The sequence below is a fragment of the Mus pahari genome, chromosome 6, assembly GCF_900095145.1.
Source record: "Mus pahari chromosome 6, PAHARI_EIJ_v1.1, whole genome shotgun sequence".
Taxonomy (NCBI): domain Eukaryota; kingdom Metazoa; phylum Chordata; class Mammalia; order Rodentia; family Muridae; genus Mus; species Mus pahari.
Window position 1 is genome coordinate 47,642,687 of NC_034595.1, and position 20,015 is coordinate 47,662,701.

The 20,015-nt window shown below is 39.2% G+C and overlaps 1 protein-coding gene across 1 annotated transcript in view; it reads right to left on the reverse strand.

Moving 5' to 3' along the window:
- LOC110323111 (cytochrome P450 2J6) overlaps nucleotides 1–16,606 on the reverse strand; it is a 30,348-nt gene extending 13,742 nt beyond the window's left edge. The window contains exons 1-5 of the mRNA XM_021200200.1: nucleotides 16,176–16,606; nucleotides 8,662–8,824; nucleotides 5,442–5,591; nucleotides 4,894–5,054; nucleotides 1,001–1,177 (exon numbers count right to left, since the gene is read on the reverse strand). Coding sequence (XP_021055859.1) covers nucleotides 1,001–1,177; nucleotides 4,894–5,054; nucleotides 5,442–5,591; nucleotides 8,662–8,824; nucleotides 16,176–16,385 — 861 coding nt within the window. The 5' untranslated portion in view covers nucleotides 16,386–16,606. The remainder of the gene's footprint in view (nucleotides 1–1,000; nucleotides 1,178–4,893; nucleotides 5,055–5,441; nucleotides 5,592–8,661; nucleotides 8,825–16,175) is intronic.
- Between the last annotated feature and the right edge of the window lie 3,409 nt (nucleotides 16,607–20,015).

Here is a 20,015-nt window from a genome sequence, read left to right on the forward strand (position 1 = left end):
TGGGTGGGGGAACAGAGGTGGGGGGAGGGGTATGGGAATCTTTCGGGATAGCATTTGAAATGTAAATAAAGAAAATAATAATAATAATAATAAAAAAAAAATCCTTAAAAAAAAAATATCAGCTAAAAATAGACCTTCAAATTCTTAAATTGTTTCTGCAAATTATTGTCACAAGATCCAAAGTTACAAGTACACACAACTGGCTGCATTCTCTCTGAGTGTACATAATTGAATAGTGTTTATAACCATACAATCATGAGAAGGTACATGCCGCATTTATACATTAAAACTAAACTCCAGGATTCAGTTGAGTTTTGCCTGTGTGCTGCAATATGCATAAAATGGATAAGTGATTGGCTTTATATTGACTCGTCCAAAAATAGAGCTCTAAGGTTTAATTACTAATTTTTCTTTGTATATATTTGTTTCATGTATTGGTAAACAACAAGGAAAAGGACGAAAGGGAAGTATCAGTCTTTACAGTGAGGACTCTGTATTTGTAACACCCCTGAGTTAATACTAGTTATACAGCTTAATATTTCACCTGTATGGCTTATATGAAGCATTGATGTACAAAGATGTCCATATCTTCATTTTTGGAACCTTTACATGTTACTTGAGCTAAAATACACCTTGTAGATTTGATTAATTAAAGAGAGGATAATTACCCTGAACTACCTTTGTAAGAAGGATCTGGAAGGTCAAAACCAAATAGATCAAAGAAAAAGAGATGTTACAGTTTAGAAATTGAAGACAGAGGAAGGAACCAATACAGGGGATATCTGTGTTCTCTAGGAGTTTGGAGATGCAGCATAATAGTTTCCATTGACTTTCAGTGAACCTTGTGTGGTAAATAAGAGTTAAAGTTGTGAGAACTGCAGGAGAATAAATCTGTGCTAAGTCAAACCCTAAGTTTGTAGTAGCCGGATGCATGATTGATTGAAAATTATTAAATGAATACATTGTCTCTATGAAAAAGACACAGAAGCATTTTCCTCACCTTTGTCATTTCCTTGAGGAAAGCATCAATGAAGTCTCTTGGTTCATCAGGGTTCCAGTCTTTCCGGTGATCATCAATCATACAAGAGACAAACAATTTCAGTTTTTCCCAATTTCTGAAAACTCTTTGATGTGATCCAGGGATGTATTTCATTATCCATGGAAAAATATTATAGAGCTGATTGGGAAAAATAAGATAGTCATGGAGACAACACGGTGGCATTTTACAGTGTTTCCTAATATAGTCTTGTCTTTCTACATGTTTCTTACTGTGAAACTGTGGGACCAGCTTTTGTTTTCCCTCCCCTCTTCCTTGAAAATATTTCAACTCCACCATGAAAAATATATTCAGCTTCCGAATACTTCTTAAAGTCCAACTGCCCGTTACATGCTATATAACACCACCTCTCTATCTGGACATTGGGAGAGCACTCAACACTTTTATTTATTATACTATTATTATACTATCAATGTCATTATAACTTATTTACCATATAATTTTTAGGAAAAATATTTATCAGTGTAATCACATGCTTGACTCTGTTACTTTCTATATTCAAAGGTTATCCCCTAGACTCAGAATTGAACAAAGTCTTTGGCATCTGCACATCCTACAGAATTGGCACCCCCAAAATATTTATTATTTCTCTAAATAATCCAACCACAGCAGCCTTGAGAACACACTGAGTGCCCTGGCTCATATATCCATTGTGCCTTTAAGGTGTCCCTGATTTTTTTTAACCATGCCGCTCACTTCATAAAGCATTGGTCAAGTCTCTTTAGAGATAATTTATTTGATTATCCTTAAAGTGACAAGCATCTTCTCACTCCTCCAGTTCTCTGACATGACTTATTTCCCTTATGGGAAATTATCAATAACAAGTATTGTACATTCTGGTACCAGTACTGTTCTTTAATCCACATATTATAAAACTGCAACCTTTACTCAAGTAAACTAAGTGGTGAATGAGGTTTAAATAATATTTGTAGTAAACAGATAGCATAACAAAACATAAATCAACAAGATTTAAAATATATGGGGATGATTTCTACCTCTCTAGCCTCTAGTAATAATAAGTTGTAACAGGTATAATAACAATATTAATGATGTTAATATTATTACAAAGTAGCATTGATAAGGTACAATGTGCTAATGGGGTCTTCCTTATCCAAGAGCAGTGAATAACAAGAGACATACAAAGCATTCCACAGAGGTCTGACGGACTGCTATCTATCTTTGCTCTCACAGCTCTACCAGTTGGCCGACACCATGTTGCCTCATTTCTTATGCAGAAGGGCACTGTAAAAATTAATGGACGTTTGAAGTGATCTATCAAAACAACTGTTGTAACCTATCTTTCCAAGAACATTTATTATCACTCTGCCACCTTTATGTTTCCTTCTGAGATTATTTTTTACCCTAATACACACCTAGAAGTTGGATGCATACCTTCTGATCTCCACTGACTTCCTAGCCCCTGCTCACTAGGACGAGAAAAACATGGAACTGCTGGACTTGTAACTACATGAGTAAGAGTTATAACAAGGAACACAAGATAGTATAGACACTAAGTGCCGCTGAGTTCATTCTTTATGCCCCGTTTCATACCTATAAGTTTTGCTATCCATTTCATTAATTTTCAGTGAGCAAATCCCTGAACTTAAGGAAAAAGTGCTTGTGGGGATCCCACAAGTGAGAATTAATCCACTCTTGGGTGCATCGTAGAGAATTTGATGGTATAAAAACAGAAGTTCTTAAAGAGAAAATGAACTTTTAATGGACCAATAACTATGCTTCAGATACATTCTCTCTGGAACTATGTGTATTCCCTGTACGGTAAATATGAAATATCTGCAAATGTTATCTCCACACACTCAGAAGATATGTCCAAGAAGCATAAAGTGTAATACAGAAACACAAGTACATACTGCTATATAAAAGTCTCAAAAGGACTCTAGCAAAAATGATAAGTGACGCTGGGGAGATAAGCAAACAATTGAATTTAATAAAAGACCCACAATAGGAAGTCAGCAATAGAAAGGGACAGGGCAGCAAAATGAATAAAAAAATCAGCAATGTGGTAGAAATGATCAACAGCAGAAGACACATGCAACAAGGGAACTGAGGTTTGTATAAAACAAAACATGAAGCAGATGTGTATCTTGGTCTTCATGTGAGACCTGAACAATTGGAGCAGGGGTATCCCAATAGCTGTTGCCTCTACATTGTCTATATTCTTCTAGCTGGACTGACTTGTCTGCCCTCAGTAGAAGAGGACGCACCTAAGTTTCATAGTCTCGATAGACCAGGGTGTAGGGATACCTTGGGGACTCCTACTAACTCACAGGAGACAGGGAAGTGGGAGGGGAAGGATTATGGGAGGTGGGTAGTGAGCAGGATGTAAATGAGTACATAAAAATGTTTTTTTTTAAATAATAACTGAATTTGTCAAAAATGGACACTGGAACACATCACTAACAGAATACACTATGCAGAAAAATGCCAGGAATGTTGCACAATGCTGAGAACCCACTCCTTTCAAATATCCATTAAGTAAAATAACGAGCATGCTCATAATGTCTAAGAGAACAGAGTCAATATCTACACTGAAACCTAGATCAATGCTTGTGTGATCTCAAAGTAGCACATATTAGTGGTAAAGACACCCATAAGTAAAGATATCAAAAAGGCAAACAGTCTATGAGGAAATAGAAATAGAGCAAGCTGATGTAGTTATTCTGATATCTGATAAAACAGATTTCAAACCCGAACTAGTCAAAAGAGATAAAAATCTAACATTACCTAAAGGTAACACCAATTAATAAATCATAACAGTTGTAAATAAAAATAATATCTCTCTCTCTCTCTCTCTCTCTCTCTCTCTCTCTCTCTCTCTCTCCCACACACACACACACACACACACACACACACACACACACACACAGTTTTTTTTCACACATGGTACACACATGATGAAAGAACCTACTTCTTAACGTTGTCGTCAGACTTGTGTGCACCCATACACATAACAAATGTATATATGTGTGCACACATACTAAATAAAAGACCATGGAAGTGTTTTTAAAACATACAAACATATACGCACACATCCTCAAACATGTACATACCAAGAAAGGGGACAAGAAGAAGGAAAACCAGGCTGATAAAATCAAGCACTTGAGGCTAATTTCACCTTACAACTGTCCAACTGTTTTCCATATCCGTGGGAGTGGATGAGTGACCAGTAAGCTATGGAGAGTATTTGAGGAGCTATAAGGATTAGAGATACATAATGAGGCCTACTTGGAGTGACATTTGAACACCAAATGTTTATATTTTCTAGTATAAGAAGACTGATAGGATCAAGTATCAAGGGATATAGGAAGAGTTCATACTTCTAAACCTTTGTCTTATATGTCCAGATGCAAATATAGGACAAATTGAGTCTGTCACATCGACATTGTCAAGGAACTGTGTTTATTAATAACACCATAAGCCTAGGAACAACACATTTACCTAACCAAGGGGAAAACAATAACAGATTCAGAGAGTGCACTGCTAGTCTCCTGATAACAAAGATCAGTGCACAAAGAAAAATCACAAAACAAGGCAATGAGCTAGAAAGTAAATCCAGATAACTCTGAGAAAGGAAGACAGAGGCATCTGAAAAGAGAGTTCAAATAAAAATTGTCATTTTCTAAGAGCCCAGCACTTACATATGTATGTATATAGACCAATATGAATATCAGAATTATTCAAATAAATGTTAGAAATGTTTTGTATATATAAAGTTTCTTATAGTAGTCAAGAACTGGATTTGAATTATATTTGACACATTATACATTAGCTTTATAAGCTCCACCCTTCAAAGATATGCAAAGAAAAATGTTTACCTGACTTATCATTGTTGTCTCCAAATACATAACCTCATCCAGTAACCTCAGCATCTCCTGAAACCTACTGTCATGATAGTCAAAGCGCTCCCCAAAGGTGACAGAGCAAATGATATTGGAAACTGCATTGTTGATACTGAAGTGAGGGTTAAAAGGTTTTCCTGGATAAGGGGAGAGGGAGAAATGAGTCCTTCAAAGTTATTAATTTGTTTCTATTTTCCATAATAGATCAACTTCATATGACAGAGAAATAAACATTGCAGAAATAGAGACGTAAGAGGCCCTGGTCAGAGCCTACCAAGTGGTGTCTTACATGCACCAGGTACTCTGCTAAAGCCTGGGAAGTCAGATTTATTACCAGGACTTAGGTACAATACTGAGCTTATTGACCCATTTCTGTGCTTAGTTGCCGAACAACTCGGCTGGGATCATGGCTAGATGCTGATTGTTCAATCCTCAGTGCCCAGACCTAGTAAAGGGCAAGGATTATCACTTAGATATGTAACTATTTAGTTAGAATCTACTCGATGGGTGAGCCTGAGACTCACCTTCCTCCTCTCTTATGGCTTCCACTAGGTGGCAGGCCTCCTCCTGCATGCGCTCCTCTAAGCTCTTCTTTCCCAAGCCAAAATTCCTCAGTGTCATCAGGGCAAACCTTCTTTGCTCCTTCCATACTTGGCCACTGGAGAAGATCAATCCTGAAAGGAAGAGATTCAGCATTATGATATTATGGTCTAAAAGTGCCTTATGAATTATTTGTTGAACACATTTGTGAAGGAAAGGAAGAGGGCCAATGAGGGACTTGATTGCTGAAAATTAGAAAACAAGAGTCATGACGGCTAACATGACCTGGAGATCTGCAACATCACACACTGATATTTCTTAAATATTATGCAATCTATTTTTCTTTAAAACTCTGAATGCTTATTACCATCAGCAACAGTTCCATTCTAATTGCTACGAAAGAAAATAAGGAATACATATCAATTACACTTTGCAAGGGAAAACAGCTGTTGCCAACCTGGTTCATCTCTCCTGGTTCCAGTGTACACAGAAAGGTCTACAAAGTTCTGCTACACTGAATAATAGTAATGAAATAAAGGATAAGACAAGACACTTAAATTAAAGAGAAAAAGACATTTTAAAGGGGGGGGGTCCTGGTAAAACAACAAGCTTTAAAGATGAAAAAATGACTCAATAAGGTCAGAAGCACATGAACTCCACGTAGGAAAAAAAAAAGCCAAATTTATGAGTTTGTTTCCACTTAATTATGTCATTTAGATACTATGCTTACAACACTGTACATCTTCACAGTTTCTCAAGGCCCTAGTCCTCCTTGTTATCCCTCCTCCAGGGATATTCTGTCTCTGTTAAGTGTTTTTCCATGTTACTAGATGAGTGTCCTTACTTATAGAAATTTTACCTGAATCCCAGTATATCTTAGAAGCTACTATTGAATGGCAGCTCCCCTTAACATTGTAGATATATGTGATTTAATTAGCTAACTACACCAGGGTTTTTCATTTATGGAGTGCATGTTACGTAAAGATGCAGATTTTCATCTATTATATTCTCTATTAATAACTTATGCCCAGCTCTGTGCTTCTCATAGCAGAAAACATAGTGAATGATACAGAATTAGTGGTTGATTGTCTCAGAATAATTATGAAATGTTTAAACTTTGGTAGGTTAATGCACTTAAAGTTCTGCTTCCAATTTTATAACATGTAACTTGATTTAATAATAATAATGAGTACTTATACTATTTTAATCTAACACTCTCTGGAAGGCTAGAGGTCCCTTTGTGGCATGGCTTTAATAACAGAGTGTAAGAAGCTTTAAACAAGATGAACAGCAGGAGAAGGAAGGTGACTCACACTCATTTTTCTAGGACAGAGGGTTGGCACAGAGTAGGGGAAATAAGAGAACAGTGTGTCTGTCTGTGGCAGGATATATGATTACTTCTTACCGAGACATTTAGAGTTTGTTTTTGAAAGACATGTGGATTCTTTCAATTTATATTAAAGATGACACTGTTAAATCCTTCAATGGATGATTCCATTGTTCATAGCATGTTCTTATTTAAAATTGCCAGATGCTGGAAAGAACCCAGATATCCTTCAACAGAGGAATGGATACAGAAAATGTGGTACATTTGTAAAATAAAGTACTACCCAGCTATTAAAAACAATGACTTCATGAAATTCCTAGGCCAATGGATGGAACATCATTATCATCCTTAGTAATGTAACTCAGTCACAAAAGAACACATGAAATTCACTCACTGATAAGTGGATATTAGCCTAAAAGCTTAGAATACCCAAGATACAATTCAGAGACCACATGAAGTTCAAGAAGAAAAAAGACCAAAGTGTGGATGCTTTAGTCCTTCTTAGAAGGGGAAACTTACTCAAGGGAATACAAAGTATCCTTAGAATAAGAAACAAAATACTCATGAAAGGATACAGTTACAGAGACAAAATTTAGAGCTAATATGAAAGGACGGACTATCCAGAGACTACTCCATCCAGGAATTCATCCCATCATCAGCCACCAAACCTAGATACTAATGCACATGCCAGCAAGATTCTGCTGAAGGGACCCTGATATTGCGGCCTCTTGTGAGGCTATGCCAGTGCCTGGCAAACACTGAAGTGGATGCTCACAGCCAGCTATTGGATGGAACACAGAGTCTCCAATGGAGGAGCTAGAGAAAGTTCCCAAGGAGCTGAAGAGGGCTGCAACCCTGTAGGTGCAACAACAATATGAACTAACCAGTACCCCCTGAGTTTGTGTCTCTAGCTGCATATGTAGCAGAAGATGGCCTAATCGGCCATCACTGGGAAGAGAGGCTCTGTGGTCTTGCAAACTTTATATGACCCANCACAAGGGAAGGCCTGGGCCAAGTAGTGTGAGTGGGTGGGTAGGGGAGCAGGGGCGGGGGGGGTGGTGTAGGGAACTTTCGGGATAGCATTTGAAATGTAAATAAAGAAAATAATAAGAAAAAATTAAAAAAAAAGAAATACAAAGTATGGAACAGAGACTAAAGGAAAGGTCATCCAGAGACTGCCCCACCTGGGGATCCATCCCATATGCAGACACCAAACGCAGACACTATTGCAGATGCCAAGAAGTGCTTGCCAACAGGAACCTGATATAGCTGTCTCCTTGGAGACTCTCCCAGAGCCTGACAAATACAGAGTTTGAATGCTTGCACCAAACCACTGTACTGAGCACGGGGTTCCCAGTGGAGGAATTTGAGAAGGATTGAAGGAGCTGAATGGGTTTGCAACCCCATAGGAAGAACCACAATATCAACCAACCAGAACCCTCAGAACTCTCAGGTACTAAACCACCAACCAAAGAGTACACGTGGAGGGACCCATGGCTCAAGCCACATATGTAGCAAAGGATGGCCTTGTCACGCATCAATGGGAGAAGAGGCCCTTGGTTCTGTGAAGGCCCAATGCTTCAGTGTAGGGAAATGCCAGGGCAGAGAGATGGGAGTGGTGGGAGGAACACCCTCATAGAAGCAGGGGGAGGGAGGATAGGATATGGGGTTTCTGGAGGGGAAACTGGAAAAGGGGATAACATTTGAAATGTAAATAAATAAAATATCTAATAAAAAAAGAAATGTAACCTCATACTTCCTAAAAGATGGCAATTCAAGATAAGGTTGGTTTATGGGATTGTTGGAACAGGCCCCTATAATGCATCATAAACATTATAACACACTTTGTTTTGCTCAATAAACTTATATAAACTTACCATTTTTATTAGAGATACGTTCTTGCATAACACTGAGAGGGCGATTCATAATGTTTTGTTCCATGTGAGTAAAGGCTTCTTTGATTAAAGGCAGTCCAGTTATAACCACTGAAGTTATGTCACCAAGATTCAGGCTAAAAATATTCCCATATTTTTTCACCAACTGAAAAATACATCAATAGTTATAGTTAAGTGTGCATGTGTCTGTGTATCCAGGATGTAAGGCAAGTGTGAAGCTAATTGGATTCATGTTGAGAAGTTTCTGTGAGGGTTGTGTATGTGACACTTGTCACATATGCACTTTTCCAATTTCAGATTCCCATTATGGATGAGTAAAGATATCATCCCACCCCCACCCTCCTCAAAAGCTCCTCTGGGGAAGGAGACTGACAGGGTGAAGAGAGCTTTGTTTTGTTTCTGGCTTCTAGTCACCCACTGCATCGCTGAGAAGTGAATGGACTCTGTGTTCACAGGCTCAGGGACAAAAGTGCATAGCAAAATCTAGGACAAGAACCAGTCCCAGAGAGCCACACCCACTGGGTGGGTGTTCAGTATGCTTTGTGTTTTACTTCATTTTTTATAACTGTTTTACCATAGTCAGAATTTTCTTCATCTTACTAAATTGGAAAAGGAATTGTAAACGAAGCAATACAGTCAAGAAAGAGGATTTTGCCTGGTGGGGGTACTCCACCAAGTGTTACATAATATTTATGGAAAAAAATGGCTTTTGGGTGTTCATGAGACTTGGAGTTTACTATTAGCTAAAGAGTGGATACCAGGCAGGAGAGTGTGGGTGAGGGAGTTTGGAGGAAGGAGAAGAGGTAGCTGCAGACAATGAGAGCATCCATGAGGATACAGAACATACAGGTTTGTGCAAAGCTGGAAGCGTGTGTGATCAATTTTAGAGATCCTTCCACTTGTGCATTTATAAGTCAGCCCTGTGTTGACCCACCTCTGCTTTAGGTCATCCTGGGTGTTATCAGTAGTACCAAACTAAATTCAGTTCTTCTAGGTATTTGTGGTCTTCTGTCCTTCCTCTCCCTATCTTCATTTACTTACATCCTAGCACATCAATCACTAGGCCTTGGACCTTTGTAAACCATGTCAAAGCAAATGTAATGATTTGGTCTCACTATTGGATCTTACAACATATTATAGATAATGACTTAAACTCAGTGCTTATGTTGTTCTTTATTTGGAGTCCTTGACAACTTCATTAAGTCTTAGAACCAGATGGTTCATAAGTCAGAGCCAGCAAGTGTGTATCTTTTCTTTTGAAAGATACCAGACTTAGGAATGTACGATGAAAAGGAATTGACTTTGCCTTGGTCAGTGTGTTGAGAACTTTTATGGCACATAAGAATTTATTGACTAATTTTCAATATCAACAAAGAAGTTATCTGGCTTAAGTGTATCTTAACTAACAACGTGAACTACATAGATTCTGTACTTCTACCAATGGTATTCAGCATCTGAGACTAAGTACTAGGTGAGTATCTTTTTTTCCATCTTTACCAGCTCTCTGCCCATGTATGTGTCTAGTTCAACTGAAGTTCATTAGTAAGTTTTAAGTACGTTTTATCTTGTAGTGCACCAAGTGAAAATGGGTAAGTCCTGACCTTTACAATGCTCAGATTTGTCATCCCTGTCAGTCATTTTATCTGTAAGTATTTAATTACCCAGAAGACTTTGGGCATACATCATAAGGCAGCCACAGCCAGTTTCACTGCACATTCAGTACATCATGTGAAGATTAAAACAATCTGTTTTTTAAGGTGTTTCTAAAGGGTAAAATAAGAGGTAAGCATTGAAAATAGTAATAGGAACACAAACAACAATGAATTGAAATAAGAGACGTAAAATTTAACAAAAGAAATAAGAGACATCAAGCTTAATACTAGAAATAAATCTCCACATGGATTATGGAAGAACAAAGTGAGGCTGAATTAAAATGGAAGCTAAGGGTTAGTGAGAAAATGAGCTATGAATACAAATGACTCAGCTCTATTGAAGTCCTTACTGAACGACAGAAAAGGAACACCCAGGAAGCAAAAAGAAAAACAGCCACAGTTCCTCCTTCCATTAGTGGTAGATGAGAAGGCCTGCTAGTATGAATTCTTAGAGCTTTGTGTAATAAGCTGTGGGCATGTGTTTGTGTGTGTGTATATGTGTGTGCATGTGTGTGTGTGTGTGTGTGTGTGCATGTGTGTGTGTATGTGTATCTGTGTATCTGTGTGTGTGCCATAGATCAACCTCAAGTTTCTTATTCAAGAGCTGACCACGTTGTTATTTGAGTATTTCATGAGCACTGAATAGACAAGGTTTGCTAGCTGGTGAACTTCAGGAGTTTGGCTGTCTTCTCCTTTTGAACCCTGAATTTATAAAGACAGGCTACTATACCTCACTCTTATAGATTCTGGGGACTGAACATATATTCTCAGTCCTACATGATGAACACTTTGCCAATGGAACTCCTGCCCTTTCTTGTGATCTTTATGGTTATGGTACTTTTTAAGTCACTTGTGTGCATCTTTTAAATATTTTTAATGAGTATATGATAATCATTTTTACATTGATATGTAGAAACTGCCTACTAGTACAGAAAACTTTAATAAACAGTGGAACTACAACTGTATTTTCATTATGATCAAGTGTAGAAATGCAGATGAACATTCATGAAATGATTTCTGAGTGGGTAAATGTAAGTGTGTGGCAGTGAATACGTTCATGGTCTGTTGACTCTCTGTCTCATTTGCAAACCTGTGTTTTTAAGTGTTTCTTTCAATATGCACATGTCCTACTTTGTTTTCTGTTGTTGTGATAAAATACTGTCTAAAATCAGTTTGTGAAGAAAAGGTTTAATCTTACAAGTGATATTCCATCATCAAGTGAAGGAATGACATCATCTCAGTGGCTCGTGCCTCCTATAGTAAATAGCAAGCAAGAGCAAATGCCCACACACCCATCTGATGGAGACAATTTCTGAACAACTGAGGTTTTCTTTCTCCCATGTAATGCATAGGTTTTGTTGAATTGACAAAAACTAAGCAATGACGGATTTATTACTATTATGTTGAAAATCATTTTTATTCAATAAATAAACATAAAATAAATCTATGGAAATAAGGAATAAATATTAGTAACAGTGATTATTAGACTTTATAGACCACAGTGTCACTTGAAATTTTCAGACTATATATCTGATCTTTACTATAACACTATATATGTGCACATATATCCATTTATGCACAATTGTGTAAATTCTTTTGAGGTCATTAATTCCTCTTCAGAGTAACAGTCTCATTGGTCATCTTCTGAGATAGGCTGATGGTGTAGAAAAATACTCAATGCACAGCCTAAGATGACATCTACTATAGTCTTGTTAGAAATTGAAAGGGAGATGAAGACATTTCCTTTCTTAGAGGAAATGGTGTTTTAGCCAAGTTTTAAATGGTGAGAATGTAAACAAAACATATACAGGATAAAGGTCCAAATACTCATATTGTGGCTCAGGCAGTAGAGATACGTAGACTGGAGAATGAATATGTGCAGGAATATAGAAGAAAAGCCTTATTAGAGCATACTAGCTAAAAGTCAGGGCCAGGTGAGAAGGAATTCCAATCCTTTCACTTCAAGTAGTTCACAGTCCTACTCAGCATGCAAGTCAAAGGAGGTCAATGAATTATTAGATGAAGTAAAGCTAGAAATTGCCTGGGAAGACCAGGATCAGGGGCACTCTCCTTGATGAAATATCTGCTAAGACAAACCCCAGGAGATGTAATGTTACTGGGGATTCTTTAGGCCAAAAACTTTCACTGCCAAAAGTCATGTGAACACCCTTCATTTTTGTCAAGAAGTTTGAATGGGTGTGTGACACAGAGGTGGCACAATGGTACTCAAGATATTGGACTGAGGGACATCTGACCTCTTTGTATCTTAATGCTGCTTCTTGTTATATGCTTGGCTTAGGAGAAAATATGAAAACACACCCATAAATAGATAAAAAGTAACTGGACTGGGAAGACTCCACCCCCCCCATTACATCACAAGCCACTGTTGGGACACCAGACACATCAGTTAAGTTCTCTAGTCACATTTAGTTCTGTAGCAAAACAAGCAAGAAAACTCAGACAAGATCAGATAAAAGCGTGATTTTGTACTCTTGCAAATCATGGCAGCATCTGACAGAGATGGAACTCAAACCGAAGTTTATTTTCTCTCAACAAAAGCCAAAGAAGTATAGCCAACAAGACAAAGTCCTCTTATCATTTTGCCTTTGTGTCCTGTAGTGGAACACCAAAAGGTGAGACTTTAACCCTATAAGAGGCTGTCATTGTAGCATTCCTGGATACAACATTGTTAGTCTACCTATGTGGGGTAACTTAATTGTGATTTTCACAGTTGAAGTTCTATAAGGAAAATCCCCAGAGGGGTCTGGGACAGAACTCTGATTTCTATTCTGCTCTTACATTAATACTAATATCGCTTCCTCATGAAATAAATATGGGCAAATCTCTGACCTCTATTCCCCTTCAGTGAAGCATGCCTGCTTTATTAGGATGGTATCATGGGGTCTGTGGCTCTCTTTCTTTACACAAAGCTAAACTGATTAGACTGTGATATACCCCAGGAAGAGTAGCAAACACAAATGGGGTTGATCAAATTCACAATGCAGAGGTTTGTCAGCTAAATTTACAAGTGAACAACCCTTCACAAAAGTGAGTATTCATATCCTCAGCAGACTACCTCTGTGAATAAAATACATATCCAGTGTACAGCAAAAATATGACACACTGCACAAAATCTTCACAATCCAGTCTAAAACAACTTGCCTTACCAAAAACCAAGACAATCTCAGCTTTATAGATATGGCACAGATATTTATGTTATAGGAGAGTGGAATATTTCAAAGTGGTATTATCCAAATGGTAGGAATTTTTAAGAGAGAAATGAAAGTCACATAGACAAATCACCTTAGGCACATGAATATGAACCCACAGACACAGAAGCAGCAAACACAGGGCTTATATGGGTTCTGTACCAGGTCCTCTGCATATATGCTATAGCTCTGTAGCATTTTTATGGAACTCCTAGTGTGAGAATAAGTGGGCCTCTGATTCTTGGGCTTACTCTCAGGATTTTTTTCCTCCTTCTGGGTTACTGTGTCCAACTTTGATATAAGTTTTGCTTTATCTTACTATATTTCATCTGTTGTTTGTTTATCTCTTAGAGGGCTGGTTTTTTTTTTCCCCAAATGAGATACAGAAAAAGTGGATCTGGAGGCAAGTGGAGTGGAAAGGAACTAGAAGAAATGAAGTGGGTGAAACCTATGATAAGGATATACTGTATGAGATGAAGTATTTTTAATAAAAAAATAATAATAAAAATACAGAGAGGAAGCAAAGGGAATTGTGAGCACAGAAAGCTCCCGGGTTCTTAGTGCAGATCTATACAGGAGAGCTCAGCAGTGGAGTGATGTGAGACCAACCAGTGGCAGTGCAGGGGTGAGAAGCAGGTGCACCCTGCATAGCACAGAGCTATGGAAAACAGTGAGAGCCAGAAGCAGAGATCTTACAGCTGTGCCTGTGTCCAGCTGTCTGCCAAAGACAGGAAAGAGAAAGTGTAGATTAGAACATTATTGAACAATTATAGAAACTTCCTAGTATAACAAAGCACAAACATGCCATGAAGAACCCAATAGCACAAAGCCCCAAGTGAACCAAAACCACCAATATCAGCAGGAAAGCTACAATCCCAGAGAAATCTATCGAAAGCAGAGGGGAAAATATCTTAGTACTTCTGGGGAATCTAGAAAGGTGAGAATTAAGTGGGGAGATATTAGAAACATAAGTGCAACAGAGAGTCATCTAGCATTGTACACTCAGGAGAAAAACAGTGTAGTAAGAAGAAAGACAGAGCTACAGGAGGATAAGCAAGGGCCAGAGACAACAGGCTTTTATGCCTTTGAGTTCCTGCTGCACAGGACACTGAAGAGCAAGTTAGTGTCTGATGTGGTTCTCAGTGTGTGTGAAGACAACTCCTGAGACAGCAGTATCATAGAGGGGAGAGGGGAATCTTCTATGCTTGTGGCCACTTTGTTTCCTGTGGAAAATGGTGATAGCAAAATCTCATCAGCTGTCCCTGCCTACTGCATAGCACAGAGCTGTGGCTGCAAGAATGATAAAAGAGATTTAAGAGAGACTGAAGGAGCTGAGGAGGTTTGCAGCCCCATGAGGGGAGAACCGGTATCAACCAGTCAACCCCCCAAAGCTCCTGGGAACTGGACCACCAAGCAAAGAATAAATACACATGGAGTGACCCATGGCTCCTGCCCCATAGGTGGCAGAGGATGGCCTTGGATGTCAGTGGGAGGAGTGGCCCTTGGTCCTGAGGGTGTTCAATGCCCCAGGGTAGGGGAATGCCAAGGCTGGAATGCAGGAGTGAGTGGGTGGTTGGGGGAACACCTTCATAGAGGCAGTGGGAGGGGGAGGAGAAGGGGGAGGGGATCTGAGGTTTCTAGAGGGGAGACCTGGAAAGGGGGTAACATTTGAAATGTAAATAAAGAAAATATCCAATAAAAGAAAAAGAAAGACTGAACAGGAATAAAAAGGTAACTACTCAAAAAGTGTCCAAAACACACACACACACACACACACACACACACACACACACACACACACACGGAAGGAAAAAGAGAAAAAAATAGTTTAAAGTAAATAAGAAAAAATGTGGGTGTATGCCTTTAAATAGTAACAATCAGAGAGTCAGACATCACTTGTACTGAAAAGTGACAGGGATAATCAAACATGGTATTCACTATCTAAGCAGAGAAAATAACTATAGATAAAGAGAAATATTAAGTAGGAAGATGGTCATATACCAAAAAGACACTATTTCAGTCTTTCATGCACACTATGTGCACATAACAGTCTATGCAATACAAGCAGGAGAGCTTCCAGAATGGAGTGCAAAAACAGGCAGACTTCCAGTGGAGCTGGAGACACCTTTCCCAGGGGTTGATAAAGTTAGTAGGTGAACAGTCAGCAAGGACTGACAGGACAAACAAAGATCAATAAGAAAACTGATATTTGTAGAAAACGCCGATCAAGAGAAAAACACATTTTGTTTTCTCTACAGGCACTCTAACAAACTAAGATGAGGTACCACTTCTGTACCCATTTCTGAAATTGAAAGGGCTTATTTATCTAGATTTATTATCATTTCCTTAATACACCATGGTTTAAAGACTTAAAATCATATACAGGGAGTTCTCTGACCCTAACAGAATTACAGTGGGAGCAAAGCCCTTCACACAAGGGTAAGAAAATCTCCAACTATTTGAAAATCGAATTGCGTATTTCTTAAAGGAGGACACAGATTTTGAGTTCTGGATATCAGGTTGCGATCACCAGTCTTTGAACCTGGTCTTCTGTTCTGTCTCAGTAAATCCTTGGTTCCTCTAGCTCAGGATTAAGTCAGGACAGACAAAGCAAGACACCCTCACCCCTTCCTACCGGCTGGATTGAGAGGTGGGGCTGCCCAAAGTCCAACTGGAATATGTTGCCCACAAAAGGCAGACCCCAAGGCCCCGGGGGATAGTTCTTGGGGCGCCGGTTTTTGAAGTAGTCAGCCAGGAGCAGGAAGGTGACTACAGCCACCAGCAGAGTCCTGGGATGGAGCGCTGCCCAGATCGTGGCTACCAGGGAGCCCGCAGCAGCGAGCATGGTTAGGACTGCAGCTTGTTCTTCTGAGGAATGAAGGTCTGAGCTGGGGCGAGTCCCAGGTGCTAACAACAAGGCACCCTACTCAACCGGTCCCCTCATTAGTCCCTCCCTATCCCTTTCTGTCCACTCCCCTTTGCTCCTCCCGTTTCCTCCCTGTAGCTGGGCTCTCTAAGGCTCTCCTTTGCGGTGACAAAGCTTCTGAGCGTGGTTTCCTATCTGCTGGAACCAGAGAACAGGAGCACCCCTGATCACGTGCACAGGGCTGTTTTCTCCGCCCCTCTGAGCTTTTACCCATTCCTTCCCAAACTTCCCTCCCATGCTATGCCTTGCTTTGCTCTGCCCTGCAGGTGCCCAGACTGCTCCTATAGTGGCTAGGTCCTTGGCACTGGGTTCCCACAAGAACACGGTAGGAAATACGGTTTTAAAAGGCACCAGTAGATTTGAAAAAGTGAAACCAGGAAATTTTAAGGGGTCCCAACCCTAGAAAAACAATTACAGGCAACTAAAGGCGACTGAAAGGGAGACTTAGTCTTCCCCAGGCAGAAGCCTTCTGTTTTTCAATGCTAAGTGTCCAGCCCTGAACCTATGTACATTTATATTCATGAATATATATGTATATATAAATCAATTAAAGAGACCATCAAATTGAGAGGGAATATGTGGGGAAGACAAGGGCAGGATTGGAGGGAAGAAAGGGAAGAGGGTGAAAGGATGTAATTATGTTGTAATTAAAATTTAAAATAATAATTGAGCAGGGAGTGGTGGCATACACCTTTAATCCCAGCACTCTGTAGGCAGAAGGATGCAAATCTCTGTTAGTTCAAGGCCAACCTCGTTTACATAATCAGTTTCAGGACAGGTAGATCTACTTAATGAGACACTATCACACACACACACACACACACACACACACACACACACACACAAACCACCACCAGCACTAACAGTAATACTAAAAGACAGTCTAAGATAGATTGTTTTTCAGTCAATAAGTCTTTCCCTCTGAGGAGACAATTGTGGTTGTAAGGTTTGTGATTTGCATGAACCCCAGAGAGTGTCATGGGCAGCTGGGAGCCTGTTCTGTAAGCAGACTTTCCCAGTGACTGCAATGTACCTGGGAAACCAAGCTAATCCCAGCCACAGTGTGGCAGGCAGCATTCTCACCTCCCTCCTTGCAACAAATCCCTTTGTTTTAACAGAAGTGTGCTTGTGCTTGGTGAATTAAGTGAATTAAACAAATGTTTAATGAACACTTGTTGGAAAAACACTTTTGTCCTGATCATTGTTATTACTATTTTTTATTATTGTGGATCTGGGGACTTAACTCAGTAACCTATAACAAGGTCTGAGTAAAAGACCTTTTATTTATTGTAAAAGTAATTGTTTGTTTGTTTGTTTGTTTGTTTTTTGAAGACCGGGTTTCTCTGTGTAGACCTGGCTGTCCTGGAACTCACTCTGTAGACCAGGTTGGCCTCGAACTCAGAAATCCACCTGCCTCTGCCTCCCAAGTGCTGGGACTAAAGGCATGAGCCAGCACTGCCGGAAATAAAAGTAACTTTTGTTTGCCAGATGTAATTGTCATCTTGCAGGTTTACTGCTGAATAAACTCATCCTTTCTACCTCATTATTTTTGTTGTAATGTTTTCTTTTACTTTTGCTTGGGAAATTCCCCCTATACCTAAAAAACAAACACGCATGTCAAATCACAGTAAATGACAGAATTCACTCATGTTATCTAATTCAGAAGAAATATTTCTTCTCAGAAAATTGGTTTGCAATGCATTTTGCATCAAGTACAACTGTCTTCATACAGTTGAATTTTATTGAAAGGAATGGAGAAGCTGGAAGCTTGAGTGAGGCACTTTGTAAGTATGATACCTAAATTTGGGTGTTTACAAACACTTTTTGAAATAAGGAAATATTTAACATCATTTTTCAAGCATATACTTACTGCTATTTATGTGGCAATAAGTGTCTTCAAGTATGTACAGAACCTAACTTTTGGGAACATAATATTCTTAAATAATTTTTCACACAATTTTTAAGTCAGGAATGTCCATGAGACCCGTGCTAAGCATCACATATACCAGTTACTGGGTTTAATCACCTGAGTGTTGTATGTCACCCTTATGGGGGGAAATGAAGATATACCTCTTCTCTCCAGAAAATATACCAAACGTTTTAGCATGTAACTACATTTCTTGGAAATGTAACTACACTAAAATCTCTTGTAAGGAATATAAACTGCCTATCAAATATATGACCATGAAGTATCTTGGGATTCCCAGAATGTTGCTCTAGATTCCTCGCTCTTTCTAAACTCTGGTTCATCTTGGCTGTTCTGGCCCAAGCTCCTTTCCAAATGACTGACTGAAAATGGCTCTGGCTGAATTTCTCTGCTTGGCCTCATACTAACTATGGCAATATGTTCTAATGTTACTGCTGCTTGCCCCCTCTCCACATTCTACCATTCTTTCATTCTCCCATTCTCCCATTCTTCCATTCTATTTGTCTCTGTCTGTCTCTCTGTCTCTGTTTGTCTCTCTATCTCTGAGTAAGTGTGCACGTGTGCACACATTGCTCTCTTAGGCTCTAAAGTTTCCTGTCTGTTCTTATAAGAATTGGGTGTGACCTTTCTCTGACTCATTACTTGTCTGACCCTCAATTAGGGGTTATTTTCAAACTTGACTGCTTCCTCCTACAAACTAACTTTACCTTCACTGTTTGTATTCTAGCCAGAGTAATTAAAGATGTGTCATTCCAGCCAGATCACACACCCTAGAAGTCCTTTGGATGGGATCCCTTGCCAGAGTAGCTGTGTGTTTAAATTTCCCTACAATGTACTTGTTTATTTATGTATTTATTTACTTATCTATCAATTTAATTTATTTATGTATTTACATGCTCAATGTAAGAATAACTTTTCTTCCCCTGATGTAATTGTCTCCGCAACTTACTGCCTCAATCTGCTAACCTAGACCTAGTCCTGGTAGCTTCTAGTCTCCATACAATCTAATCTAGGCCTATAATCTTTTCTGCCTTCTGGTCTCTTGCTGGCTGATCAACTCAGCTGTTCTGGCTCAAAACTTCTCTCCATGCTGGCACATTCAATCTGGCTTCTCTCAGCTTCTCCTCAATTGCCCTGCTTGTCCTCATACTGCCTCTAGCAATCTGTTTTAGTCTTCCGTTTACCTACTCTCTACCTCCTTCTGCCTTCCCCTGTGTCTAGTGTGTGTTCTCTCTTCAACCTGTCTGTGTAAAACTCCCCCAGTAAAACTGCCTCCTCTCCTCTGCATTGCTCTTTCTTATATAGCTTCCCTTTTCTCTCTCTTATGAGAGTTGGGCACATCTTATTCTATCAAATCTTTATCTTATTCAGCCTTTTGTCTACCACTCAGTTAGGCATCACTTTCAAGCATGGATGTTTCCTTCTACAAACCAACTTTACTTTCACTGTTTGAGATTAAAGGTATGTACTAAGGGCATGTCTGTATTCCAACCGAGGATTATGACTGAGCCATACCACAACTGGAAACAGGTTCTTCTTTCAATAAATAACACAATCTCTGGGTTCACAGTGTGATAAAATATCCTGGAAATGCTCATAGTTAAAATATGGAGTGTCTCTGG